The sequence below is a fragment of the Quercus robur genome, chromosome 7 (assembly GCF_932294415.1).
Source record: "Quercus robur chromosome 7, dhQueRobu3.1, whole genome shotgun sequence".
Classification (NCBI taxonomy): Eukaryota; Viridiplantae; Streptophyta; class Magnoliopsida; order Fagales; family Fagaceae; genus Quercus; species Quercus robur.
In genome coordinates this window covers 16,813,521-16,830,807 of record NC_065540.1, presented here as the reverse complement: position 1 = coordinate 16,830,807, position 17,287 = coordinate 16,813,521, and the positions used below count along the sequence as shown (strand labels likewise).

The 17,287-nt window shown below is 35.6% G+C and overlaps 2 protein-coding genes and 1 non-coding gene across 4 annotated transcripts; 1 reads left to right on the top strand and 2 right to left on the bottom strand.

Annotated features, from left to right (window-relative positions):
- The first annotated feature begins 1,465 nt into the window (after nt 1-1,465).
- LOC126692525 (uncharacterized) lies at nt 1,466-9,711 on the top strand. Of its 2 annotated transcripts, none has more exons than XM_050388150.1 (4): nt 1,466-1,632; nt 1,895-3,590; nt 4,137-5,188; nt 9,457-9,711. In XM_050388150.1, the coding sequence occupies exons 2-4, from the start codon at nt 2,091-2,093 to the stop codon at nt 9,563-9,565; spliced, it is 2,661 nt and encodes an 886-aa protein (XP_050244107.1). In that variant the 5' UTR covers nt 1,466-1,632; nt 1,895-2,090; the 3' UTR covers nt 9,566-9,711. The 2 variants fall into 2 exon arrangements, with proteins under 2 accessions (XP_050244107.1, XP_050244108.1); XM_050388151.1 differs by having other exon boundaries at nt 1,472-1,632; nt 2,048-3,590.
- Nucleotides 9,712-12,280: 2,569 nt separating this feature from the next.
- On the bottom strand, nt 12,281-12,369 carry TRNAY-GUA (transfer RNA tyrosine (anticodon GUA)). The gene is given in 2 exon segments: nt 12,281-12,316; nt 12,333-12,369. It is a non-coding gene; the product is annotated as a tRNA-Tyr (tRNA).
- A 1,462-nt stretch (nt 12,370-13,831) lies between these two features.
- On the bottom strand, nt 13,832-17,122 carry LOC126692524 (CBL-interacting protein kinase 2-like). Its single transcript, XM_050388149.1, has 2 exons — nt 16,923-17,122; nt 13,832-15,854 (listed from the first exon to the last, which is right to left on the bottom strand). The coding sequence occupies exon 2, from the start codon at nt 15,407-15,409 to the stop codon at nt 13,991-13,993; it is 1,419 nt and encodes a 472-aa protein (XP_050244106.1). The 5' UTR covers nt 15,410-15,854; nt 16,923-17,122; the 3' UTR covers nt 13,832-13,990.
- Between the last annotated feature and the right edge of the window lie 165 nt (nt 17,123-17,287).

Sequence of the window (17,287 nt, the reverse complement as noted above, 5' to 3'; positions counted from 1 at the left end):
AATTACTGTTCACAAAATTTTTATTGTTCACATGCCTATTCACTGTTCATGGATAATGAATAGTGCAAGAAGCGCCCAGCTGAAAAAAAAAACATAGCAAACGCAAACACTCACTTATCCAAACGCTCACTTAAGAAAAAAGAAGCTTACTTTGGCTGCTATAGGAGGAAAAAAAAGTGAAATAAATATATGACTTATCCGCCACATTTATTTCATGTGCACGTTTCAAACATAATTTGGGTAGAAGCTTTCATGATTATAGGCATCCATAGAGAGAACTTGTTATCAAACTAAAACAACTTAATGCTAACATTAACCTGACAATAATTGAATTTTTTACTTTAATAAGATTATCATGCAAATTAAATGAGTGCCCATTTTTAAGATTTATGAGTTATTAGTCATATTTTGACCAGTATTCAATGTACATGAGCAGTAATGGTAATATCCCTTCACCATTGACATGCCACAATTGTTTCTCAAGTTTTTTTTATTTATTTATATAGTTATTTATTATTTTTTATAGGAACATTTGTTTTTCAAGTTTATCACTCATATATAAGGTTATACATTAAACAAAAAAAAAAAAAAAAAAATCCTTAATAAACCATTGTTCATTTTTAGCCTTTTTTTTTTTTTTTTTTGGCACAAAACTAACTAACGTATGAGCAATAATTGATATTACTAATGGGAAAAGTTAAAGGATACTGTAAGGATATTGGTTTAAGAACTATTTTTAGAAACTATTGATAAAAAAAGAAAAAATAAACCAACTTTTTTTATAGTTATTTATATTTCTCATAACAGTAGTATTAAAACTTTTCTAAAATGGTTCATTAATAAGTATTCTAAGGGCATCATCCATTAACAAAACTCTTAGTTATATATTTTGTTAGAAAAATGCTAAAATCGTAATAGACTTTACTATGAAAATATTTATTTATTTATTTTTTTGATGGGATGAAAATATTTACTTATTTGACAATAAATATGATCAATGTCATGTCAATAACATGCTTTGAAAAATATATATATATTTATTTATCGTAAAACATTAAAACCTATTGCATCACTCATTGGCTCAAAAATCAACAAAGAATGAGATCCCCAATATCCCATATATAGCAAAAACCATAAACACACCAAATTTATGTAAGTTTTTTTCACCCCCAACCCTTTTAAACAACAAAACTAACAACCCAAACAACATCAAATCTTCTGGCTATGCTAGCTCATTGCTACACAACCTTCCCCAACCCCCTTTTTGTTACAAACATAAACATCAGTTTTTTACCTTTCTGTCAAATTCAAACCCCCAAAAAAAAAAAAAAAAAAAAAACCATCAAATCAAAAAAATTCACCACATCCACCAAATCAAGACCCGGTCATCCACACCCGGTCCGAACCGCCCCCGGTTCAGGTCTTGCTTATATAATTTGTTTTCACTGCCTTCCCTCAATTTTCTTCTTCATCTCTCTCTCTCTTCTCTCTCTCTCTCTTATCTTTTCATGTTCACAATTTCTTCGCTTGTAAAAAAAAGAACCAAACCCCAAAAAAAAAAACCCCGAAAAATCGCCGAATTGGCTCTCGAAATTTCGGCTCCCATTGCGTTTCGCTATGGTCTCCTAATCTGTAAGTCTCTCTCTCTCTCTCTCTCTCTCTCTCTCTCTCTCTCTCCATAAAACGCCGACAATCGCAGCTCAACAACGACGCCGTTTTATCAATTTCATTTCCCATTGTTCTTTTTAAAAAAAAAATGTTTTCGAAACCCTAAATTGATTAATGTTTGTTTCAATTTCTGTTTGTTTGAGCTAATTGTAGCTCCGATTAATTGGAGAAAAACCACTAATGCTATATATAATGTGTGTTTCGTGAATGATTTTGGTGTTTCTAGGGTTCTTGAGGTTTCGGGACGTGTTAATAAATCCCGTAATTTTGATTTGTGCGAGAAATTTGAGCTAGGGTTTGGTCGGTGTTTGATTTTGGGGGAAAACTGAAAAAGTTAGATTGGGGAGGGGATTATTGATTGGTTGGTATTTATTGTTAGGGTTTGATTCGAGACGGGGAAGATAGGTGTGGGGTAGAGGATAATGTGTATACTCTGTGTGATTCAGAAGTGGTCTCGCCGGGTCGCCACGATGCTGCCTTGGTTAGTTATTCCACTCATAGGTCTATGGGCTCTATCTCAGCTTTTACCACCTGCATTTCGGTTTGAGATTACGTCGCCGAGGCTTGCCTGTGTGTTTGTATTGTTGGTTACGCTGTTTTGGTATGAGATTTTGATGCCCCAGCTGTCAGCTTGGCGGGTACGAAGGAATGCCCGGTTAAGGGAGAGGAAGAGGTTTGAAGCGATAGAATTGCAGAAGCTGAGGAAAACGGCAACAAGGAGGTGCAGAAACTGCTTGACTCCGTATAGGGATCAGAATCCTGGTGGGGGTCGGTTTATGTGTTCGTATTGTGGGCATATATCAAAGAGGCCGGTTTTGGACTTGCCTGTACCGCCTGGTATGGGAAATAGTGGGATCATTAAGGATTTGGTTGGAAAAGGTGGGAAGATATTGAATGGTAAGGCCTGGTCGGAGAATGGGTGGATGTGTGGTCAGGATTGGATGGAGAATGGGAATTGGGGTGGTGGGTCTGTTTCGGGAAAGTCTAGTTATTGGATGATGAATGGGAATGGTGTATTTGGAGGAGATGAGAATTGTTTGGCGGAGAAGTCTTACTCTGGAGTTGTTATTTTTGGGTGGAAGCTGCTGACTTCTTTTTTCTTTAGCATTAGGTGGCTTTGGAGAAAGATTTTTAGGATTAGTTCATCGGAAGATAGTTTGAATGATGCTGAGCATGGTATATTGGCTAAGAAGGGTGAAAATGGGGTTAGCTATAACGAAAGTAAAGGAGAGAAAGCACGCAGAAAAGCTGAAGAAAAGAGACAAGCTAGGTTAGAGAGGGAACTTTTGGAGGAGGAGGAGCGAAAGCAGAGGGAGGAGGTTGCAAGATTGGTGGAGGAACGTAGAAGACTAAGGGATGAGAAAATAGAGGCTGAAAAGGATCATGGCAAAACATCGCCACCTGTCCGGGAGAAAGATAGTAAGAAGGAAGCAGAAAAGAAGCGTCAGGAAAGAAGGAAAGACAGAGACAAAGACAAAGGGTCTAGTAAGAGCAATTCTGATGCAGAAGAGCTGGAAAAGAGAGCTGGTAAGGAGAGTGAGCGAAAGCGGGAATTGGACAAGAAGTTTGAGATTGATCGTCGGGAACATCAGAAATCTGGGATGGAAAATGTGAAAGGCCAGAGCATGGAAACTGGACATGGGATGAAAAATATTTCTGCCAACAGTTTTATCCGGGGAAATTCTGGGACTCGGTATCTGGATCGTATGAGGGGTACATTTTTGTCTTCTTCTAAAGCATTCACTGGTGGTAATCTTTTTGGAAAGGGTGCTAATACTCCTGCTACATTTACAAAAGAATATAAGTCTAACAGTTCTGTAGATCATGTTCATACTTTTCCTCATAAAAGAGATTCATTTCCACCTGATCGTGTAGCTGGGAAACTAAGTACAAATGGAGATGATAAGAACATCTGTCGTCCTGTAAGTTGCCTTTTCTGCATTTACTTTAACCTGTCACAGTTTTAACATGTTCTCCAGGTGCCTTAGGATGGGAATATGTACTTATTTTAGATGATAAAGATATTTTGAAGTTTTTTTTTTTTTTTTCTCTATCATGCCATGCTTGTTCTCTGTAGCCCATCATTCTTTTGCAAGATTTTTTTTATGTACTTATTTATGTGATTTCAATAGTATTATGTTTACCTATTTTTATTGAATGACATGTAAGGTTGCTTCTTTGAATTTGGACATGAAATATAACTGCCAGCTTTAGCACTACTTTTAGATATGATACATCTTTCTAATTGGTTAAGTCTTCTTTCTTCATCAAAATTTATCCTCTCCCTTCCCCCTTTAACTCAGAAAAAAAAAAAAAAAAAGAAAGAAAGAAAAAAAAAAAGGTTGTCTATAGAATTAAGCAGTTAGTTGCAACTTGCAACATTTGAGTTTTCTTGTCAAGCATGATAATCTCAGATGCATTATTTATTAGAAGAAACTCTCTTAAAATGCTGAGTTGCTAACCTGCAGGTGCTTTCAGAACCACAACCTAGGCCAACACTTAAAAAATCATGGCAACAATTATTTACCCGTTCATCATCTGTTGCTCCATCATCAAATCCAAGTGTCATAAGCAGACCAAATACAAAGTTCCAAACAGAAGTTCAAAGCCCACAGTTATCCAGTCAAACATTATTGGCACGACCATATGATAATCCAATAAACTTTGGGCTGCCATCACCATTTACACTGTCTACTTATCCATATGATTCCACAATCACTAGTTTAGGTTTTCCACGTGCCATTGATCCAACCTTCCCTCGCATTGGAGAAGGGCCTCGTGAATTTATATGCGAAGAGCCGGAGCATTTTGAAGACCCATGTTATGAGCCTGATCCGATAGCCTTGATTGGGCCTGTTTCTGAGTCACTTAATAATTTTCAGAATGATCGGCATTGCTCTGCAACAGACAAGGGATTTGAAAACCCTCGTGGTTTAAAGAATCTATCTGCTTTGTCTGAAGTCAACAAGCCTTCTCCTATTGAGTCCCCAATGTCACGAGAAAAGCATAATAATTCTAATTGGTTTCCAAGTACCCCTAAGGCCCATGATATGCATAGTTTTGCTGTGGATGATGCTATTCCAAATGAGACAGGAACATGGCAAATGTGGAATTCTTCTCCTCTTGGTCAGGATGGTTTAGGTTTAGTAGGTGGGAATGCAAGCTGGCTTTTACCCCCAGAACGGAACAGATCAAACAAGGAAGATTTTGTGCATCCTTCTTCTCAGAAAAATATGGCTTCACTGTTTACAAATGAGGACCATGTCCTTTCTGGCACTCATTCTCCACACAATATTTTTCTTGGTAATGGACAGAATGGTGTGCCATTCAACCCTGTTACTAGTTCGAGTGATAATGAGCCCTGGTTACATTCCGGAGGTTTTTTTCCACCATTGTCAGGAAGTGGAAATCATTTTGCTCCCAAGGCTCAAGAAGAAACCCAGAATGATTTGGTCTATGGCAGTCCTGGCTCTGGAGCTAATAATCCATTTGAGCCGTCTCCTGCCAATTGTTGGTCCAAGTAAGCGCACTACTCTCTTATCCTTTCTCCACATTTTTTTATGGCTCATGTTGTTGAGATGTTAAGAGATTGATAATTGATTAGAGTCACAAGTCTTTTTGTTCCCTTTTTGATAATGTGAGCTATGAAGATTGTGATTGTCAGTGACAATAATAATGATGATTTATGCATATCCTTATTGAGTTAACACAGTTTACCATAAAAATCTTCCCTAGAAAAGCGAAGTAGAAGAAAGCGGTGTTTGCATTTTTTATTGGGCATGTTATTCTTTAGATATCATCAGAATTGCCCATCAATTATGTACGAGATCCCCCAAACAGTCTCAGCCACACATAAATGTGGGCACGCACCTGACCCTGGGCTTCTTCCTGACTTCTACATAAGCTAGGAAGTCAGAACTAATAAAGTCCATTCAAGTGTGTACCCATTCTTTGTGAGTATTAGTTATTTTGTAGAAACCATATTAGCGTGAGCATGAAAATTGACTTTTGCTTCTTTTTTCTAAGTGTCCTACTAGGGGCACAACAAAAATTCACAATGTACCCAAATTAGCCTACCACCTCATACATGGGTCATTTAAAAAAAAAAAAAATTGCAGATTGTGATGGGCGCATATGTGAGGTGGAAGGCTAATTCGGGAATGTTGTGAAGTTTTGTCGTGTCCCTAGCTTTATCATTTTTGTAAAAAAAATCTTGCCCTGGAATCTTGATTTAGAAGTCATCAACCTTGGTCATTGTTTAATTATGATAATATTTACCTTTATTTTTTTTTTATCATTTAATTGAAGAAGGCTCCTAGATTAATATTCTAGTTGTTAGGAATTCTTGACTGTGAACCTAGGAAGTTGTCAAGCACTGCAGTTTCTGTCAAATAAGACAGTTACCTGATTTGATACCCTCTCTCTCTCTCTCTCTCTCTCTCTACACATTGATCTCTTTTTGATTAAAAAAATTAAACTTGTTCTAGAAGGATATTAATAGTAAGAGTCGATACATTTAAACTTGTTTTTGATTTCCTACAATCTGTTCATTCTTCTCTTTGATTTGTTTGTAATTGTTTCAAGTACAATTTGTTCTCCATCGTTAACATGATGTATTTTTATTCAATAAACTTTCTATTACCTATCAAAAAAAAAAAAGAATGGAGGAAATTTTTGGATGACTAAAGCATGAATTATCTGGAAGCCGTTCTTAATCAAAAAATGATTTAGCTGGAAGTGTCTTCTTGTAAGAATTGTTTGTTGATGTGGTTATCTGTGCTAGCTAGTTATTCTTGATTTCTTAGTGTGTTATGACCTTGTTTAACCCAATTTACTAATTATCTGGGAAGGATAGTACACTAGCATTTGTCAACTGCGTATTGTGATTGTGACATTGTATAATGTGAATTGACGTGAAAGGTTAAACAGAACAGGCAAAAGCTGGTAATTTAATTTGTTGGGGAACGAAGCCCCTACATGAATAAATGATGGCTTCAAGCTGTAAAACCTTTAGTCCAAGGTCGTTCAGAATCAGTTAAACACTGGCTTAGCTAATATTGTATTAATATTTCTTGCCCATACTGTGATAACTAGTGGCAAACCAAAATATTTTTTTGAAATTAAGGCTAGACACCTAGGCCTTCATAGTTTTGCCATTGCCTTTGGAGTGAGACATGCACAGTGAACCTTTTATAATGGAGCAGCCACAGAGAACAGAGAAAGAAACTTTTTGGGTTTTGGATTTTGATTCAATCTTTTAAAAAAATTCTAGATGTTTGGACGGGGAATTTCTCTTATACTCTGCCCATTTTTTTAATTAAATCATTGCTTAATAATCTGTACTTGGTGCTTCACACATAACAGTTGTGGGAATTGGCTAGGATCATTTTTGGCCTTCTTTGATTTTGTTTATCCTAATAGTTAATGGAGCAAAACTTTGGAACAGTTTCTTGAGTTATCTAATTAAATTCAAGGCTAAAATACAAAACTGGCCCTCTAAGTTTCACCAAAATTCATTTTAGTCCTTTAACTTTACATTCGGTCAGTTCAGTCCTCTAAGTTTCAAAGATGTTCAATTAAGTCCTTCAGTTTGATTTCGTCAACTGCACTGTTAGTTTCATTTAAAAAAAAAAATTGTTAATTTCTCCATTTAAAAAATCCATAAAAATTAAATTAGCATAAAAATTATATTTTGAAGAAACAAAAGTTTTAAAAATAGAACTTTAGGGCCCGTTTGGTACGTGTGTTTAAACAACAGTTTTTAGTTTTTTTGGAAATACGTACTGGTGAAAAAGTGTGAAAATGCATGTAATGTTGTTTAAAAACTGAAAACATGGGTTTAAAATGATGTACCAAACAGCCCCTCGATCTCTCTTTTTCTCCTCTCTCTTCTCTTTCTATAATTTGAATCTCTCACACTCTCGCTCTCGGCCGGACCCAAGGAGCTCCTTTCCAAGCTTTTTTCATGGCCGACCACCAAGCTCAGCCGCTCGCCGCTTCTCACCGGTCACTGTCCGACTCTCGTTGCTTGGTGGTAGTCATCTTGCTCTTAGCTTAGTTCAACTTGGCCAATCTCCTTCTCTCTATGTTTTCTCGTCAAACCCTCATCGGAATTCCAACCCACCGTTGGGCTGTTGTGTTTGGTTGGTTTCAGAGTATTAGATTTTTTTCTCCAATCTAATCAGGGTCTCCTTGGATTCTTTCTCTCTTTGATTTGATTTGGGATTTCAAGTTCAGTTTTTAGTCAAATCTGTTCTTATTTTTTATTTTGTTTGTAAAAACCAGATGAACCCCAAAATTGAAAAACCCAGAAAAATTGATTCATTGTTGAATAAATAGCGACTTTGTAAATTGTATGTGATATTGATAATTGACGTTGGATCCTTTTGTTTGAGTTTGTTGTGCTTTGTTCTGAATTTGTGTATTGAAATTTTGTATTTGATGCCATTTTTGGTTGTAAGCAATGTAAAGAATTTTTTTGTTGTTTGTGTGCTGGGTTTGTTGTGTTTCTGGGATTTCTTCATTTTGTTTTATAATTAAATTATTTTTTTAATAATTAAAAATCTGAAAGAAAAAATGCACTTTAACGGTAGAGCATTAACGGAAGTTAGTGGAAGATCTGAATTGAAAACTTTTGAAATTTAGAGGACTGAAATGAATTTTGGTAAAACTTAGAGGGTCAGTTTTACATTTTAGCCTAAATTCAACTATGTGACTGCAGCCACATGTTTGAATTTAATTGGGGAACCTCCTAACGTACAATATCTAAGGAATTGTACCTAAGTTTTGCCTTGTTAATGTACATTTTAAATGATACTAACTCTCTCATTGTTTGCATTTACATAAAATCAAAAATATTGATAAACAAGTTAGTCATTTGACAGTGGATCTATCTGAGGATTTGATCGTTTTATTTCAATTATTTTTTAGTAAGCAGTTGTTGTGTGCATTTTCATGTGGATTCCATATCTTTGAGGCTTGATAAATGAGAGATGATAATGAATCTGAGACAGCTTCCTGTTGCAAATAAGAATTTTCACCAAATGACCGACTTCTTTTAAGGGAATTTTTGTAGCTGCTACACTCGTAGCCAAAACTTTGGTCAGCCCAAGCATGCCTGATTCAAGACTTGATATGAATACTATTTCTATTACTCCGAGCTTTGTTTTGTGGTTGCGCAGTGGAGTTCTTTAAGTTCTTCCTAATGTAAATCCATTTTATCTATCCAATTATTAATATGAAAATTATTCTTTAGAATTAAAAAAAAAAAAATGGAAGCCGTGTTTATCCTGATATTTTGTCCCACATTAGTGTAGCATTGTTCATTTATGTAACAATGCATTTGTAATAACAAAAAGGCATTAAATGGGATGAATGTGTAATGGCATTCAAGCGTGAATTTGCTTTAATAAATATTTGCAACATGGTTTATCTCATGAAATGAGATCAATCTTCTGATGGAATCCAGGGGTTGATAAGTAATGGAAGGTGTCTCCTTAAATATTTAAGCTTGCAAATATGTCCTTGGAGATTTTAGGCTTGATGTTTGTGTTGATGTTGAATGTGATTATAGATTGTTTTCTTTGAATGGGTTGTCTTTCTTTCTAAAATTTCTAGGGAATTATAGCTTGATCTTATCCCTTTTATTTAATGCTTGGTTCAGTTTATTCTGATCATTTGGTCTAATATATGTTCTTCTTAATGAAAACTTTTCTTGGTAAAAATATTTTTGTTTTGAATTCATCATTGGTAATCTAATTCTTGTTTTGGTTCTGTTCTTATTGGCAGAAAGGAATGGGCTGTGCAGGGTTCAGGGGAAGGTGTTGGAACGGCCACTGTTACAAGGCCCCATATTGGGGGTCTATTTCCTAACAAAGATGTACAGTCACTTTGGTGATTCAATTGAAAACAGTGACAGAGTAATGAGGGACTTAAATACACCTGTTCTCTAGAGGCATATAGCCTCTTTTGGAGGAGAGATTAGAATACTGGACGCATTGTATCTTCCTCATCTTCTTTATAAGGGAGATTGATGTTTACTTACATTAGCATCGATAGGAATACACGTGGCATGCATGCATTTGTGCGAAAGGTAACAGGTTTTATACGTTTCTGATCTACTAGGTTCTTTTTTCCTTTTTTAATATGCTGGGGGAGGGGGTCTCCTGGTGGATGTCTAACCATAATATAATAGTATAAGGCACACTTCTGTTCATTATGTAGTTTATCTGCAACCTATTTTTTGAGTTAGGTAGCCATCAGTCCCTGGAGACCCACCCTCCCCCCACCCCCCACCGAAAAAAAAAAAAAAAAAAAAATTGGAGTATTCTAAAGAATTGATCTGCAATTTTAGTCACCACTAGAATTTTGGAGGGTTGTGATATTTTTTCTGATTATCCCGACTCCCAATTATTGAGATGCCTTGTGAGATAATGTTTTTGTGCTTGATCCGCCGTGTGGTTCGACTCCTCATTTTGGTGCCTCTTCTCTTCCTTTAGCAGTCTAGTTGGCTGGCTGAGCAAAATGACATGTAGTGAGCGACTCTTGGTTTTACTCACCAATTCTCGAACATACTGGTGGTTAATTTGAGCCCCAAGGGCTGATGCTTTTAGCTCAAAGTTGATGACAGAGCAAACCTTGTATGTGAAACTTACCATTCTGGGTTTTTGTCTTGCTGTTAAAAGGTATTAGATATTTGTGGGACTAAACAATTCGCAGGCAAGGAATATTAGTATCAGTTCTAGCAGTTGATGTGCATAGTAATATTCAAGCGTAATCCAAATCGACGTGCGCTGGAACCTTTTAGTTTCCAAGTTATATAAAATGCCATTTGAATCGCATGTATAAAATGCAGGGGCAGCTCAACCATTAGGCTCCGTTTGGTTGGGGGTGGAAAAGTGAGGAATATAAATTAAAAGTAATAGTTCGCGAGATTCATAAGGTGGTGATTCAGGTCCATGATGCTAAGGTTCAATATAAATCTAGCAAACTATTAGATTGAATTAAAACTAATAGTTTTAAAATCTAGTATTAAAACTAATAGTTTGCTAGATTAAAATCTAGCAAACTATTAGAATACTCAAAGTTTCTCCCATTTTTTTCCATGGATAGAAGCCATGGCAAATAAAAAATCTCAACGTTAAATAAAAATCTCATTGAAAATCCACTGCCCAGGATCCTAGACACCATCAGCGATGTCTACCATAAACACCGCATTGTTTTCTAGAGGTTTTGAAACCCAGCGAACTGAAGTCAGCGTAAAAGATCATCTCTGATCTTTCTGGTGATGTAAAATTCGTTGGATTGTTGGTTTGGGGATGACAATAAAACGCAAATCTATATGTTTCTCACCTTTTTTGGTTTAAGTTGTCGATAAAGCAGCCATGGAAGCTTACTCTATTCCTTCACTTTCACATTTGAATCACACTTAATAATATCCAATTCAGAAGGCCCATGTTCCTGGCATTTTATTACCCAATTCATCTTTCTCATTTAGCAACAAAAGAAAATTCAAGATTTTAACACCATAAACCCACCAGCCCTTGAAACTCACAATCAAGGTGATAAATTTGATTTCAAATAAAAAAAAACCAATCTATGACCTAGACCAGAGGAAGCCAAACGCAACAAAATAAATGAATGATGTGGTAGTGTGGTGGAACCGTGGGAGGCTTGGGTCTCGAGGTTGAGGGTGATAGTTGTCCGGAGTGGCTTGGGCATGTTGCAGTGTATGAGTGAGTGTATCCCATTCCCATGGTTCATGTTTTGGATTTGGCAAATGCGAGTTCATCCCTCAATAACCTCCCCAATAAAAACCTCTTCAATTGAAATCTACCGTATTAAGAACATGGGATCAACATTTTGAAAAAGGCTTATTCATGGTAGGTTTTCCACGGAGGTTGCTGAAAGGTTTATAGTCAGGAAAGATAAGTCTTGTGTGATAAAAATAAGTTACGTGTGCGATGTGGGCTTTATTTGACCTTTAGATTTTTTTATTTGCCACATCTTCCATCTGTGTAAAAATCGAAGGGAACTAGAAAATTTTTAATAGAAGGAAAAGTTAGATCCTATGTAATGATGATATTAAATGTATAAATTATTTGATTCTGAATTGATAAATGAGATGGTAGAACATTATGTGATAAAAAAGTTTATTTATTTTTTATTGGGTATATATATATATATATATATACACACACGTAGATTCTCTTTTCTTTTTTAAAAGACATTAATATGACATCTTTTGTTGGCTTTATTGAAGCCTTTATCAGACGCATCTTCTCATAACATCTTATCTCTTCATATATCATCATGGCGTGTGGCTTTTCAGCCGCATTTTGAATATTGTAATAATTCGTTGTGCAGGCTAGACAAATAAGGGAATCAAAATCTTCCGTAAAATCCGGAGTATATATATATATATATATATATAAAATAAGCAATAATCCTAAAAAAATTGGTGCCAAAATATTTCATTTTAATAGATTCGAAGCGCCATTGAAATGAAATTGACAACTTTGACAATAGGTTAAGCTTTTTTTACCAACAAAACAAAGCACATAGTAATGAAATTGTTTAATAAGATTAAAAATAAAAACAAAAAAAGGAGATATCCGACCTGCCGGATTCGAACCAGCGACCTAAGGATGTCTGTTAGAGACCAACTACAGTCCTCCGCTCTACCAACTGAGCTAAGGTCGGATTTCGATAAAACCCAACAACTCTTGACATCTTCTACCTTCTATTTTATTGTTATGTCGCCTTTTCTTTGCCTTGTCGTGGGTCCCACACAACACAGCCAAAACCTCAGTCCCTTCGTTTTTTATCTTTCACCAAAGGGTCCAAGACAATGTAACCCATGTTGAACGGTAGAAGTTACAAAAAGACAAAATACATTCCAAGTCTTTTGTTTTCTTCTAGTATTTTTATCTTTTTTACTTTTGTTTGGTTTCTTTTAATAAATTTGTTATGGGCCGAGTTTAGTTACAAAGTTGGTTGTTTTTACTCAATATATTTTTATTGGAAGTAAATTTTAATAAATCTATTATTGGATTACATCTTCTTCTTATACACTCTATGCTTGCAAAATTTCTAAAAAATTGAAGATCAATAGTTATGTCATCAATAAATTGTTTAAATTGCAAATTTTTGTAATTTAAAATTATGCATAAAATATAAACTTATAGATCATATAGTAAATAATATTTGATTGATACAAAATTTGATATATGTAGTAAGAGTGTAAAAAATATGTAATTCAACGGTTAAACTTTTAAAATATGTAATAATTTTTATTTTATTGAGTAATATTGTAGTCTTAAACTGCTACCAATTTTATAACTAAACTTTATCAATTTTTTATTATCTTAAAAATTCTGAGTTGTTAGAAAATTTGGATCATTAACTTCATAAGCTTGATTTTTTAGAAGAACATAAATTTAATCACTTCAATCGTTAATCTGATACTATCTTTTATTCTTTATAATAAAAAAACATTTATTTTGTTTACTTCTTTGAATGTTCGATGTATGGATATGACAAGTGGTTGCTACCTTTTGAGGACTTCTTCTTATCCACCCCCTTTTTTTGGGGTTTATTGCAAATTTCTAGGCTTCAGTGCTTGTAATATTCAACAAAGTCTCTGTGATAATTTAAAATTACTTAGAAAGAGAATAATTATTTCATAGGTCCTCTCATATTCAAACATGTTACGAGAGGAATGATGCATATACCGGAGGTAAAATATACCTTATTGTTGAACATTGGAATTGTTGGTTTCCGGGTTTCCCAATTTAAGCTGAAAAGTAAATTGCAATGCTTGAAACTATGATAGATGGCCACTGCTTCATGAGGCACAATCTTTAATCGATTGTGCTACCCATTGGGATCATGAGATGTGGTCTCCAAACAATTGTGCTTCTTTATGGGGACACAATGCTTGAGAATACTTAGAATCATCATTTCAATTACACATAGTAAGTGCAAATTTTGCTCCATGATAAACCAAAAGATTATTGGAAAAGGTAAATAATTACACTTCCTGCAAATTGCTTCCAACATACCACTTGTGCTGCTGATGCTGCTTCTGCTACAATAGCAGTATGTGGAGTAAGTTGCTACACAAAATACAAAAACAAAGGGCTTGTGAAATTGCAAGCAGCCATAAAACAAACAGCAAATTAGATGCCTTGTTCTGGAATTACCTTCTTTTCTTTTGCTGTAATTAATGTTTTTAGTCACAATGACAGACTAACAACAAAAGATTAAGAATCTAACAAGTTTAAGACACAAATTAAAATTAATCCATTATATACACCCACTTCTATGAATCCAGAGGAGATACAGCTAGCGGCAAAAGAACATTGGCAGGTTGTTGGTCTACTTCTTCTTGTTGCTGCTGTGGCTGCGTCTGCTGCTGCTGCTGCTCTCCTTGCCAGGTCCAAACAATGTCCTTGAGTGCTGGTCTTATGTCCTGTTTCAACATTTTTTTGTACTCCAGCGTATCTCCACTCGACTTTTTCATCTCCACCATATGGAAATGTGGGGTGATCTCAAAGATCTCGGCATCAATTCCCAAGAGCCCTTTCCTTCCAGCCTTAGACCCCTCCATTTTCAACAATCCTACATCTTTCTTTTTCACTTTCAGTCTCAATCGCTTGGCAATCTCTTCCAGCTTAGATAATATGATTGAGGAAGGTTTGTTGGATGTGAATCGCACTTCTTTCTTCTGTTCAGTCTCCTCAAACAAACCAGACAAATCAAAGCCTGCCGACAGAGAGATGATATCAAATGCATTCAAATTAGAAGGCTTTGCCAATTCTTGCTTTGACTCGGTGCTGGAACTGCTACTCTCATTTGGTCCAAAAACTGCATCAACATCTATAGGGGTAGGTTCTTTCACTTCTGATTGAATAATTCGGGGTTTGGGCGGTAACCCCCTTCGAAACCAAGAATTATCCATTATCTTGGCAATGGATATCCTTGTATTTGGGTTTGGATCCAAGATCTTCGACAACAACCTTCTCACCTCGGGGCCAAACCAGTTAGGGAATTTAAAGTCACCCTTACCAATCTTCCTATACATTTCCATCAGATTTGAATCATGGAATGGAAGATAACCAGCCAACAGAACATATAAAATCACCCCACATGACCAAATATCAGCTTTGGATCCATCATAGCCTTTTCTGTTAATTACTTCTGGAGCAACATATGCAGGAGTCCCACAGGTTGTATGGAGCAACCCATCTTGATGCTTAGATTCAGCAAGGGCACTCAATCCAAAATCTGAAACTTTTAGATTTCCATTCTCATCCAACAGTAGGTTTTCTGGCTTCAAATCTCGATGACACACACCTCGACTGTGGCAATAATCAACAGCACTGATCAGTTGTTGGAAATATCTTCTAGCAGCATCCTCCTTGAGCTTTCCTTTGGCTACCTTGCTGAAAAGCTCACCACCCTTGGCATACTCCATAACAAAGTAAATCTTAGTTTTGCTGGCCATAACCTCATAAAGCTCCACCACGTTTGGATGCTTGATCATACTCATGCTAGAAATTTCCCGCTTAATCTGTTCAACCATCCCAACCTTCAAGATTTTCTCTTTATCGATTACCTTAATGGCCGCACTCATGCCAGTTTTAAGGTTCCTTGCATGGTAAACCTTGGCAAAGGTACCTTGGCCCAATTGTCTCCCTAATTCATACCGTTGCATCAATACAGTCACTTTGTCTTCCATGCCAAGTACCGATTGAGTGCAATAAAACTTACTTCGCCCGCTGGCACAATATCTTTGATACAGGTATTTATAAGATAATAACTTATTTCAACAAAATAAAAGCTCAACCATCTTCACAGACATCATGTTCTGAAATGAAATACTCTCTTAAATTTCTAGCTGCACAGGGAGTTTGAGCACAGAATTGTAATGAGCAGTAAGTTAAACACCCAATCTCATCAAAGATAAATGAATGCAGCCCAAATAGAGTGACAATCTCATAATCCTCAGAGAGAGAATTCTCATCTTTCAAGCACATCTTTCAGCATTCCCTAGTTTTTGTGACAACCTAAGAATACTGAAGAAATGAAGAAGATTATGAGTCCAGCCTCTGGTAGAACAGTGGAGAAGTAGAACAGCAATTATTAATAGATTCAGTTCAACAGCAAATGTATGATATCTTCACCTGAAAAAGGAAGAAAAAAGTTACTATTTAATCAACAAGAATCAATCATATAGACTACGAATCCACAAATGACCATAAATTTAAAAGGGAAAATGCAAAATTGAATGGTACACATAAAAATTTTCCATAAATCTCCAGATATTTTCCTCTTTTTTTTTTTTTTTTTTTTGGGGGGGAGGGGGGGGGGGGGGTAATATTTTCCAAGAAACCAGGAATTCTTGATGTGCAGCACACACCCTCTATAGAATCGCAAAGCCATTCAAGATTAAAGAAGTCCTACATTTCACACTCTACAATGATATTGAGACACTATTGTAGCAAAAAGATTTACTAGCAAGCCAACAAACACAATGAATGAATAAATGGATGATTAAACGCCTCATTACCAGAGAAATCTTATAACCAATAGATTAAAGTTGGACGATAATTTATTAAAAGGGAAACCAGAGGTCATAAAGAACCAAACATGTAACACACGCAACTAGTCAATCAGTTTTATGACAAGAAAAACAAAAATTGAGAAAGTTGAAGATCTAATCAATAAGATAGATAGCCTCATACTCCATAAACAGAGAAATACTGAATCAAAATCATGTTCTGTGGTTTATGTTAAAAAACAAAAAACACAATTGGCTCCACAGTTCTAACAGCAACCAAACTATACTAAAGGGGGGGGGGGGGGGGGGGGAACTTCATGAAACATACAGAGTCAATAAATTTTTATTTTTTAATTTTTATTTTTTATCGTTCTTCAGCTCCAAAACACAATATTATGTCATTCAGCTTTGCAAATCAGACTTCACTACCATCAAATCCAAGAACTTAAATCCAAATCTCTAAAATTTACTTTCTACTAGGTTCAATCTTCAGCGAAAATTTTAGCATTAAAAAAAAAAACGAAAACGAAAACCACAGCCAAAACTCAATCTAATCAAACCCACAAAACCAAACCAAACAAAACCCACTTCGCCATTGTAACCAGTAAACAAAAACAAAACGAAGTGAACCCAACAAAAAAAAAAAACAAAAAACAAAAAACAAAAAAACAAAACTTTCAGATCTCATTACCTGCAGAAATGAGTGAGCCACAATGAAAAGATATCGAGAGGCTTTGTACAGACTACAGAATGAAAATGCGCTTTGCTTGTTTGTGTGAGCGAGAGAGACTCGGAGAGAGAGAGAGAGAGAGAGAGAGAGTTTTGGAGTTTTGAAGTCTTTGTAGAGAAACACAGACAGTATTGTTGGAATTGTAGAAAGAATAATTGAGGCGCTTCATTTTATAGTCTGACAGAAGTCTGGCGATAATATAATACATATTTGATTTGTTTACGTTATTCCTAAGTTTATGTATGCAAATATATCACCTCTGCCTATTTAGTATTTACGCTACGTTGTTTCATAGTTTGGTTTTGCATACCCTATATTTGGTTTTT

Bases quoted from the DNA above. Each gene is read 5' to 3' on its own strand.
- LOC126692524 (XM_050388149.1), bottom strand. From the start codon at position 15,409: ATGGAAGACAAAGTGACTGTATTGATGCAACGGTATGAATTAGGGAGA.
- LOC126692525 (XM_050388150.1), top strand. From the start codon at position 2,091: ATGTGTATACTCTGTGTGATTCAGAAGTGGTCTCGCCGGGTCGCCACG. The intron at 3,591-4,136 runs GTAAGTTGCCTT...GCTAACCTGCAG, and splicing joins ATAAGAACATCTGTCGTCCT to GTGCTTTCAGAACCACAACC. The intron at 5,189-9,456 runs GTAAGCGCACTA...TCTTATTGGCAG, and splicing joins CCTGCCAATTGTTGGTCCAA to AAAGGAATGGGCTGTGCAGG.